Below are 12166 nucleotides of genomic sequence, written 5' to 3' on the forward strand. Positions count from 1 at the left end.
ACCCTTTTAAACCTATTGCTCCTTCTCCGACCCGCTATCCGGGTTCGGAGCAGCTGGAGCCGAGCAGCTCCGGAGCCGGGGGTGGGTCGGAGCCGATAGTACTTGGTACTTCGGACCCGACCCTGCCCTCGAGTGCGTCGGACCCGACCTCGGAGCCTGGATCCGAGCCGGATCCGGGGATCAGTGCTCCTTCGGCGCCGTCTGTCGGAGCGCTGTCCTTCGGATCCGAGTGCTTGGCGCCGGCTCCGATCCACTCTTCGATCCGAGGGGGAGCCGATTGTCGGATCCTTTGGTCGAGGTCGGCTCCCCTTCGGCTTTTGATGTAGTGGAGAGGGCTCTGTTGAGGGTCTCCGGACCCCCGGCACTTGTTTCGGCTCCGTCCCGCGCTCCCTCTGCACTGGGCCAGGCTTCCACCATCCGGCCCCTGGGACAGCCCGTTTCTGTGCCCCAAGTTGCTCCTATGGAGCAAATTGCTGCTGCGAGGACTCCTCTGACAGCCCCCAGAGGAGGCCCTCGCAAGCATACGTCAAAAGGAGGCACATTGACTCCCCGAGTCTCTCACAGAAGACACGGACTTGGAGGAAGGGAAGGCTCCCACGGTCACCCCCGAGGATGTCTCCTTTGGAGACATCATGGAAATGCTCCGTATAAGGGGGGGGTGGTCTGCCCCCAAGTCTTCCTCGGACGAGTCCGTGTTCTTGGAGGCATTTGAAACGGGCCCGTCTACCTCTTGGGTGTCCCCCCCTGCCGACCCCCTGGTGGACCTTATTACCACCAGGGCGTGGAAGGAACCGGACACCGTGGAGCCAATTCCCAAAAGACCGGATAGGATCCTTAGTCCACCATCCGACCGGACCCATTGGAGTAAGGGGCCTCCGGTAGATGCCATGTTGATGGCGGCGGCCACAAAGAGGGAACTGGCTCAGGAGAGTCCCTCAGTCCACCCACCGAGCAAGGAGTCTCGGATGATGGACCGCTTGGGGAAGCGGATGTTCAGTTCGGCGACCTTCTCAGTAAGGGCGCTGAACTATTTGGCACATGTTATTCGGATGCAGCGAGATCTTATTAAGGAATACGCTGCATCCCCCCCTGAGTCCATTTCGGAGGAGGACAGAGTTCTGCACTCCACCCGTATGGCCACTCTTAGGTCAGTTACAAATACTTCTATGCGGCTACTCTCCCATGCAACGGAGGGCGCCGCTAGAGCTGCGGGACAGGACTGGTCACTAGGCGTCAGGCCTGGCTCCGTCACTGCGATTTTTCTGAGCCCTTCAAGGCGTCGTTTAACGCCCTTTGATGGTTCTGCTCTGTTTGGCAAGACCGTTCGCGAGACGTTGACCCAGAGCGAGAAGGACGGGAAGACGCTGTCTGCCGTCGGAATCCGCTTCTCTGCACCCCAGAGGCCCTATTCTAGGAACCAAAAGGGTCAGAAGAAGATGTGGTTCCGGAAGTCGCAGCAGTCCCAGCCTGCTCCGGACAACCAGTCCTTCCGTGGCAGAGGAGGACAGGGAGGACGCCGCCCTAGAGGCAGAGGGGCTCCCAGAAACTTCGGGTCCAGGGAACCTTTCTCTGAACGGCCCGCGCAGCAACCCTGAGGGGTTGCCCGACTGCTGTACTCTGGAGGCAGTCGGGGGACGTTTTTCAGGGCACCTCGCGGCATGGGAGTCCATAACTTCGGACCGCTGGGTTCTCCAAATCATATCCAGGGGATATCGCATTCCTTTCCTTCACCTTCCAAAGTTGAAGTCCCTCCCAGACGTCCCACCCGGTCAACGGGAGGCCGCTTTGGCAGAAATTGGCCATCTGCTAAAGAAAAGAGCCATCCAGCCCGTTCCCCCAGACCAGATCGGATCAGGGTTCTACTCCAGATTCTTTTAGTGCCAAAAAGACGGGGAACTAAGACCAATCCTAGACCTCTCTCTCTTGAATCTGGCAGTCCCCAAAGAAAAATTCGAATGGTCACTCTGCAATCTATTCTCCCCTTCTGGGAGAAAATCACTGGATGTGCTCGATAGATCTCAAGGACGCGTACTACCACATCCTGATGGACAGGCGCTCAGGAGGTTTCTCCGCTTCGGCTGGGAGCCAGTCACTACCAGTTCGGGTCCTTCCCTTTGGTCTCACCACAGCCCCAGGGTGTTCACCAAAGTACTAGCAGTGGTAGCGGCCCACCTGAGGCTTCAGGGGTGCAGGTCTTTCCCTACCTGGACGACTGGCTTCTTACCGCCCCAACAAGGCATCTACTTCTCTTGGCGAGACTCCTTTCTCCATCTTGCTCCCTTTCTGGGCATCACAATAAATACAAAAGTCCAACCTGGCGCCCACACAGCTCTTAGATTTCATAGGGGCCAGGCTAGACACAAGGAGTTCTGAGCCTTCCTCACTGCGGACAGAGTTCTAAATCTGCAGCTCCAGGTGCGGGCCATCCTCCATTCAAGTTCTGTTCCAGCGGAGTTGGTCCTGAGGGCTCTAGGGTCCATGGCTTCGCTATAGCACTTCTTCCTCTTGCCAGGCTCAATATGCATTCTACAGTGGACGCTCTTAGTACAGTGGTCATACCTTGCTCTCCCATGCATCATCCCATAGCGATCAGCAAGGCTTGCAAGCGGTCCCTCTTGTGGTGGCTCCACTCCCGGATCTCCACAAAGGCCGCCCATTTTGTGCTTCTCCCTCTCGCCACGGTGACCACGGACGCCTCCGCCTCGGGTGGGGGCACTTTGGCCGGACAGTCCAAGGCACGTGGAACGATTCAGAGACCTTACTGCATATCAATGTTCTAGAGATGAGAGCAGTGCTCTTAGCGTTGCTAGCACTTCAGGACTTTCTTCCCTTGGGAACAATTGCGATTCAATCGACAACATGTCTGTTGTCTGGTACATCAACAAGCAAGGGGGAACAAGGTCTTACCCTCTTTGTCGAGAGGCCATGAGAGTTTGGGAATGGGCAGTCTCCACCAATCGCTTTCTAATAGCAACGCACATTCCGGGTCGGTCCAACATCCTAGCGGACAAGCTCAGTCGCACCATTCTGACCCCTTACGAGTGGTCTCTCAATTGTCAAGTAGCGGAACGCATATTCGCACGGTGGGGAATGCCTTCAAGCGATCTTTGGCTTCCCCCTCAAACACCAAGTGCGACAGGTTTTTCGCTCTAATACCTCCTCCAGGAGGTACCCCAAGAGACGCTCTGGTGCATGCTTGGCCACCCGGTCTTCTGTATGCCTATCCACCCTTGCCTCTGATGCTGCAAGTTCTTCAGAAAGCCTCTCGGGTGGGTTGCAGAATGATTCTCATTGCTCCATTCTGGCCTCGACAGATCTGGTTCCCCTTCCTAAGGTCTCACTCGGTGAATCCTCCTTGGATTCTAGATCCCATCCCGGATCTGATATCCCATCCATCCTGCATTCCTCCTCCGAACCTGGACAACCTGAAGCTGACCGCTTGGTTGCTCCAGTTCCACTCTTGATAAGGACTCCCGGTATTTCTTCACCTGTAAAGGCTATTTTGGTGGCGGCTCATAAACCATCCACTAGAAAGGTTTACCGAAGCAAATGGAAACGTTTCTCTGTGTGGGCGGAGCGGCAAGGCCTGAATCCCTTCACGGTTCCTCTCCCTTTAGTGCTTGACTTTCTAACCACTCTCTTTAACGATGGTGCCAGCAGTTCCACAGTCAAAGTTCAACTGGCGGCAATTTCTCACTATCACATTGGCCATGACTCTAATCCTCTTATGTCAGCCAAATTGTGTAAGATATTTCTTAAAGGTACTTTTCTTCTCAGGCCCCCTATAAAACAAGCAGTTCCTCCTTGGGACCTTTCTTTGGTCCTACAGGCCTTGACCGCTCCTCCTTTCGAGCCAGCGGCTACGGTGGACCTCAAATTCTTGTCCTACAAGACAGCCTTTTTGGTAGCCATTACATCAGCCAAGAGAGTTTCTGAACTTCAAGCTTTATCAGCTAAACCTCCTTACTTGGTATTTCATCCGGACCGTGTCTCCCTCAGGACCAACCCGTCCTTTCTTCCTAAAATCGCTTCTGAAGCAAACATCAATCAATCCATTAACCTCCCTGTTTTCTTCCCTAAATATGAAAACAAAGGTGAATATAAGCTACATTCGCTAGATGTTCACAGGCAACTTAGATTTTATCTGAACAGGACAGCTGGTCATAGGCAATCCGACCAGCTGTTTATTTCCTTTGCAAAATTCAATTTGGGCAAGCCAATCTCTAAAGTTTCTCTGTCCCGCTGGATTTCACAGTGCATTCTATTGGCTTATCAAGCGTCAGGAAGGCCCGCACCGGAGGGTGTTCATGCCCATTCAACCCGGTCAGTATCTACCTCGGCAGCCTTCAAGGCTAGGATTCCTCTAGATGATATTTGTGCAGCAGCCACGTGGGCTTCATCTCATACGTTTATTTCCCACTATAAGTTGGATCTTGCATCTAGGGGTAGAGCATCCTTTGGCTCCGCGGTGCTCCGGAATATCCTTCCATGATGGCCGCCCAAGATTCAGGTAGCTGGGGACTCTGTCCCACAGGTTGCAGACAAATGAATATCCTACTTCAGATTTAGAAGTTATGTACTCACCATAACGCTCCATCTGAGTAGGTGTATTCATTTGTCTGCAACCATCCCGCCCTCCTATCCCCCTGGCCTTTCAGTTTCCTGCATATTCTTTGTTACCCTTTTTAGGGTATTGTTGCTTTGGCAAACTCGATCTGAGGTCATGAGGGTAGAGCAGGGCATTATGGGTGAGGGGAGGAGCTGAGAGCTTGGATCCATAGCTGGAAAACCATGCCGGTTCGGATCCGATATCGGATCCATAACCCACAGGTTGCAGACAAATGAATACACCTACTCAGATGGAACGTTATGGTGAGTACATAACTTCTAATTTAGTCTGGCAGATGGTTTTGTAGAGTTATCAATACTAGCAGTACTTGAGCTCATATTGGTACGCATATTGTGCTAAGGAGCAGGTATTAAAAATCCATCATAACTGATAAAGTCAAAGTAATGTCTGCAGGTGGTTTGATTTGATTCTGTAACTTTTTCTTTACATTTGTACCCCCCCTCCAAAAAAAAAAAAAACAGTCGGCATTCCTTCTATCAAGTGGTGTGGAGCTGAGGGAGACTACAACGTCATGGTAATGGAGTTGTTGGGTCCCAGCCTTGAAGACCTTTTTAACTTCTGCTCTCGGAAATTCAGCTTGAAGACTGTTCTCCTCCTTGCAGATCAAATGGTAAGACAATTTTGTGCTTCTATAATATGTTTCATTGATTCAGCAAATTTAATGATCACAGTTAAACAGTAAGGGCATAGGCAAACATGCTCACCAGTGTTGAGAAGGATCTGCTGTTTTAGATTACCCTGCCTTATGGCCCCCCCCCCAGCATACTTCATTAAGTATATGAAGTTTTGCTGTAGTTTAATACATAAAATGTCTTAATTTGTCATTAAACCAGATATCCGTCCTTGAACACTGTTGCAGTATTAATGTAAAGGAGGTATCCTGGCAAGGACAGAGTATGTCCAGACAGCATTCCAAAGACTGGGTGCCTTCCTTTCATACCATATGTCTGTAATGGGCTCAAAGGGTGTGACATCTAAGGGGTATACAAAGACATACAGGTGTGAAAAACCTCAGAACTTTCTTACCACCAGCCCGAACAGTGAACCCGTGCTTCAACTTTGATCTGTCCTGCATAAGGCCTATGGCAGTTTAAATTGTCTTTGGCGGATAAGTGTATTCATTAGGGAACCCATGTTTTCAAATGTTGACAAAATTATATTTTTCATGTCAACTAGGAAGGGGAAATGTGACACTGTAAGGGACAGTTGCACTAAATGTTCCTTTTGTGTAGGATCCATCCACACATGTACTATATGCCAATCTTTTGTTTCTAAAACTCTTAGAAGCAGTTTGTCCTTTCTTAACCTTCAGTTCTTTAGGTACTTTGAGAGCTTGCACAGGATAGGATGCCTTTTGAAGTTTCCTAGTCTGACGTCAGTCTCCGGCCAAAAAAAAAAAGCTGAAGAAGTCAAAGCCTGAAGCTTTGGATGTCTGGTCAGACCTGGACATCTCTACTGTGGTTCTTTAGGAATTTACAGACCATCCAGGTTCCATAGCTGCTCCCTCTGTTTGGAGCCAGACTGAACAGATGGCCTCCTTGGCTGGGAAGAGGGGAACTAAAGATGTTCATCGTGCATACAGCTGCAGTCATAACAGATGGGTTATCCTGCCGTCAGGCAGGTCCTCGGTCGGCCGAATTCCAAAGTCTAGGTCCGGCGTCTGTTGTCGTTGCTTCTTCCCTGACGTCACTGCGGCAGGGGTATAAATGAGGCAGCCGACGCCATTTTCTTCAGTCTTTCTTGCCGCGCGGTGCCCGAAGCAGAAGCAGTTTGCAAGTGCCGGTCGGCCAGCTCCTGAGATTTACGAAAGTATTTCAGCCGAAGTCTTCTTGAAAGCTAAGTACCCTGTTGGGGAAACTTTTCTTGCCTCAGACCGATGTCAGACAAAGTTAATAATTGCATTTCATGTGGGAAGATGAAAAAACTGCAAGGAACCACCACGACTTAAAATCCACGATTTAATTAATTTAACAAAAGGAAGAACAAGCGCTTTCACGCACCATCCCGGTGCGCTTCATCAGGTTATAATCAGTAGTAAAACCTCAGCCTTTAAATACAAAATCTAACATCAATTATTCAATTTAAACATCAATTAATACAATCTATTAAGAAATTTTAAAAGGGGGATGACATCCCATACTCATAAAAACTCTTCAAGCATATACAGCCAACAAAGAATGAAAAAAATCTCTCTGTCTAAAAAGAAAAGTCTTTTGGTTGTAAACAAAACCATTAAGACTTCTTCTAATTGCTAGTAAGGAGTTAAACTAAAGAACTATTTATATATAGTCCATCCACATTTACTGCCCCATCATATTCGTCATATAAGTAGTATAATCAAATCATATATTGCTTAAATAATGATGACGCAGCCCTTCAACAAATGTTGATTTAGAGTGATTATAGCATACTGATTGTGTCAATGAATCAGAACAAAAATCCATAATGTGTGTGCCTAATATTTATTCTAAGTACATAAAAGGCAGGGCCATGTAACGATGTATAAATACAAATAAATATAAAATGTTACCATTTTATAATCTGGAGTATTAAATATAATAGATATATTAAATCAATATTAACAATAAATAACCAATACAGATAAAATAAGATCAAATCATTTAAAGTCATATAAAGTGTACAATAAAAATAAATATGCATATTTATGTAGTGACTAAATATGTAAATATACATAAATAATAAATAAAGGCTAGTACATTTAGCATCACATAGATCCTAAGAGAGCCGGTCTAATACTAAGCATTGAGTTTAGACCTGGTTCTATGTGAGCTCTTAGATTCAATATCCTTCTAAGTTCATACAGTTCAAGAGTACCAATAGGGTCTCTTTCTCTTTTGTTCTGATTCACTACTTGAATCACCCTGAATTTAAATACATGCTGGGGGAATAGTTGACAATGTTTGGCTAAAGCATTGGTAAGGTTTCCCTTTCTAATGTTGTACACATGATTGTAGACACGATCTTTGAATCTTCGCGAAGTCATGCCTACATAATAAGCTACACATGAGTCTCACAAGTAGCTAAGTAAATGATGTTCCTGGTGTTACAAGTGGCATAAAACACCTGTTTAAAAACCATACTTAAACCCGGAACCTCAAACGTCTGAGTTGTAGATAGATATTTACATATACAACATTTTTTACAGGGATATGTACCCTTTTTGTATCTCGCTCTAATATCTAACTGTTGAGAATCCATTTTTTCTTTACATAATAATCTCTTAAGGTTTAGACTATTACTAAACCTAAATACAGGTTTATTACCCACTATTTGTGACAACCCAGGATCGAGGAGCAAAATCTTCCAGTTATTTTTTATAATTTGCATAATATGATCCACATCATTCGTGTATTTTAGTCCAAACAGTAATTGTGTCCTATTCCTTCCAAAATGTTGATTGTAATTACCTGTTCTCCTATAAACTGGAGTTTCCAGTGCTGTTGCAGTTAAATTATTTACCATATTTAATGGATAGCCCCTATTCATAAAGCAGTTCTTCTGGAAATCTACTAACTTCAATATATCATCCTGATCGCTACAAAGCCTAGATATTCTGGCCATCTGGCCTTTTACCACATTACGAAATATGTAATGTGGGTGCATGCTGTCAAAATGCCATTTCTCCAGCATGGCTTCCTGTACAGTGAAGTGGTGATCCTGTTGTTGACATCCTTAGTGATGGTGATGTCCAGAAAATTTACACTAGAGACAGAGTATTCATATGTAAGACTTAAAAAAGAAGTGGTGGATTCCATGTATGCTACAAATTCGTGTAGTGAGTCCTCATCACTATTCCAAAACAACAGGATATCATCCACAAAATGATGTTATTATACCTTGCATCATTAAAAATAAATTCCTTTTCCCACTGATGGATGGTCAAATTTGCATAAGCATTAGCACAGGGAGTGCCCATGGCCACTCCCCATGTTTGTGCATAGATATGGTCATTAAATAAAAAAGATATTATTGTTCAAAACCATATCCAGTAGGCTGCAGATCACCATTTGATCATTGTTATCCATGGTGCCATACTCATGCAAACATTCTCTTATAGCATCAAGGCCAAAGTCATTGGGGATGCTAGTAAATAGATTCTTAATATCTAACGTTACCATCAAGGTTTCACTCCGCAGGTTTTTGCTTATAGTATCCTGTTTTAGGTCATGTAATAACCCATATGTGTCTTTTAGGATGGAGGGAATGGAGTTTACCAAGGGACCTAGTTTGGACTGTATATAAATGGATGCATTTTCTGTCACCCAGTGTCTACCAGATACTATAGGGCGTAAAGGGGGTGGGTCTTCCCCTTTATGCATTTTTGGAAGCCCTTTGATCAGAGGAATTAAGGGAGAATCTATTATTAAAAAATCATACAGAGATTTATCAATGCATCTAGTCATTAGCATATCATAAATAGTATCATGTACATATCAAAGAATCTACTTTGGATTTATCTACCAATTTATAAGCTGTATCATTGCTAAGCATGTTATGCATCAGCTCAACATACAAACAGGTGTCCATAGCAACCACCCCTCCACCTTTATCTGCTGGTTTAAACACAACCCCATCGTCGTTACAAAGACTATCAAGACAACATTTCTGTGCATGATTCAAATTTACATATATACCTTTGTGTTTTTCCTCTTTGTAATAAGAGTAAAAGTCATGCTCACATGAGCGTAAAAAACATTCAACCAAATTGGGCATTGGTGGCATAAAACAACTTTTTCTTTTACAGATCTGCGATGCATAAGAAAAGTCATTGCTAGCAGAGTCTTTAAACAGTACCTTTAGTGATAGCTTCCTCGCGTATAGGCGCAATGCTATCAGATTGTCAGAGAGTTCACTTCCTCTGGAGGGCAGCCGACGCCATTTTCTTCAGTCTTTCTTGCCGTGCGGTGCCCGAAGCAGAAGCAGTTTGCAAGTGCCGGTCGGCCAGCTCCTGAGATTTACGAAAGTATTTCAGCCGTTGGGGAAACTTTTCTTGCCTCAGACCGATGTCAGACGAAGTTAATAATTGCATTTCATGTGGGAAGCAAATACCGCATAAGGATTTCCACTCTTTCTGTATACCTTGCTTAGGCCCAGACCACAACATCTCGGCCTGCCGTTTTTGTGCTAGATTCAACAAGCGCACTATTAAGCGTCGGGCGGAGTTCGCCCTTCACTTTTTTGGCAAAAAATTTTATTATATTATGTCGTCGGATACTCCGACTCCAGTTTTGAGCAAAAAAACGCAAAGATAAGGACCGACATACGAGGTTCGCACCTCCTACTGAAACAATGCTAAGGCCGACTACCGATTCTCCGGTACTCAGCGAGGCGCCTACGCAGCCCCTGAGGACTTCTCTTTTGGGGAAACCCTGCATACATTGAGGGAACAGTACTTGTCATGGAAAACAGCCTTTCTTTTGGCCATCACCTCAGCACGCAGGGTTTCGGAGCTACAGGCCCTCATGGCTGTGCAGCCATTCATCATTTTCCATCAGGACAGAGTTTCCTTTAGAACCAACCCTACCTTTATGCCAAAGGTAGTATCCAGTGTAGCTTTGAATCAGACTATCCACTTACCTACCTTTTATCCTAATCCACAAAACAAAGGAGAAAAACTACTACATTCCTTGGACATTCACAGGAAACTTCGTTACTATTTGGACAGAACAAAGCCATTCAGGAAATCTGAGCAACTCTTTGTGTCCTATGCTGCAGGTGCTCAAGGAAAGGCTATTTCCAAACAGACAATTTCAAAATGGATAGCCCACTGCATACACTTTTGTTACTCATTTCATGGAAAAACTGTGCCTGCATGCATCAGATCCCACTCCACCAGAGCCACAGCTACCTCTGCAGCCTTTCTCAGCGGGGTCCCTGCCAAGGACATTTTGGAAGCAGCCACCTGGAGTTCCGTGCACACTTTCTCCAAGCACTATCACCTCCCACTATACTCAAAATCTAGAGTGGGCTTTGCCACAGCAGTCCTGCAGGGCATCCTAGCTCCTCCTAGTTCCACTTAGTGCCTACCACCCTTACATAGCTTTGGGATTCTACCCATCTGTTATGACTGCAGCTGTATGCACGATGAACATAGTACAGTTTTGTACCTACCATAAATGTAGATGTTCCAGTGCTCATACAGCTGCAGTCCAGGTTTCCCTCCCTCCATCCCCTCATAGGACAGGCCTTATGACAAACACTTTTCATATAACCTTTTTGGGGTATTTTTTTATGGTGTATTTGCTTGCAACTACTGTTTTTGATTTATCAACATTGCATCTTTGCATAACATGTTTGCCTTCCTTCTGGGGGCACATGACATCTGGGGCAAGAAAAACTGAAGAAAATGGCGTTGGCTACCTCTTTTATACCACTGACGTCGGGGAAGAAGCGACGACAACCGACGCCGGACCTAGACTTTGGAATTCGGCCGACCGAGGACCCGCCTGACGGCAGGATAACCCATCTGTTATGACTGCAGCTGTATGAGCACTCGAACATCTACATTTATCACTGTTGCAGTCATTACATTTGGGTAATCTGCTGGCAGGTTGCCCTCAGTCGGCCTGAATTCCAAAGTCTTGGGTCCTGCGTCTGTTGCTGTGTTCTCTTCCATGACGTCAGGGGGTACAAAACATGCAGCAGATGCCATTTTCTTTAGTCTTTCTTGCCGCTCGGTGCCCGAAGCAGAAGCATTTCGCAAGTGCCGGTCGGCCGACTACTGAAATATTCGAGTTTGAGTTTCAGAACCAAAGTCTTCACTAAAGCTAAGTACCCTGTTGGGGAAACTTTTTTCTTGCTTTTTACCGATGTCAGAAAAAGTTAATAATTGTATTACATGTGGGAAGCAAATACCTCATAAGGATTTCCATTTATACTGTATTCCTTGCCTAGGTCCTGATCACAACGTGCCTGGCTGTCTGTTTTATGCTAGAATTAACCAACACACTATGAAGCGTCAGTATATTTTTGCATCAAAATATTTTGGAAACTGATTTAACTACCCAGAAATGTTGTCTGATAGCAATCCGACTACTGGAGTACATAAATGCAAAGAAAAGGACAGGGAAAGGCAGTCGAGATCCAAAACCGATGACGAAGCTTCTCCTAAGCCAGTCGCCAGTTCACCAGTACTCAGTGAGGTGCCTTCGCAGCCCCTGATGCCCACTACATTCGAGTTGCAGGCCTCTACCGACACCCGTGTGGAGTCCGGCATGCCACAAGATACTTAAGGTATTGGACCGACGGATGCATCTCCCTCGGATGGGTCCGGAGCTGCTGAGCAGGCACCGGCTTCTGAGGGTGTATTCAGACCTCAACATTTGTACATCAAACCGACAGCTGCAAAACCAAAGACAAAGGCAACTTCTAAACCTAAAAAAACGACACATGAGCCACATGCACAGGCCTTTATGCCTAAAAAACAGGTGATCAAAATGGCTGAAGACCTTATTGCCTTGCTTAGGGGTACCCATCCCCCTCCAGATAAGAGGCCTAGGCAAGGCACTGATTATG

The 12166-nt window shown here is 46.1% G+C and overlaps 1 protein-coding gene across 1 annotated transcript in view; it reads left to right on the top strand.

Annotated features, from left to right (window-relative positions):
* CSNK1E (casein kinase 1 epsilon) overlaps positions 1-12166 on the top strand; it is a 796028-nt gene that overhangs the window by 261408 nt on the left and 522454 nt on the right. The window contains exon 4 of the mRNA XM_044068413.1: positions 5092-5240. Coding sequence (XP_043924348.1) covers positions 5092-5240 — 149 coding nt within the window. The remainder of the gene's footprint in view (positions 1-5091; positions 5241-12166) is intronic.

This window comes from Protopterus annectens, chromosome 1.part0 (genome assembly GCF_019279795.1).
Source record: "Protopterus annectens isolate FY-2018-M chromosome 1.part0, PAN1.0, whole genome shotgun sequence".
NCBI lineage: Eukaryota > Metazoa > Chordata > Ceratodontiformes > Protopteridae > Protopterus > Protopterus annectens.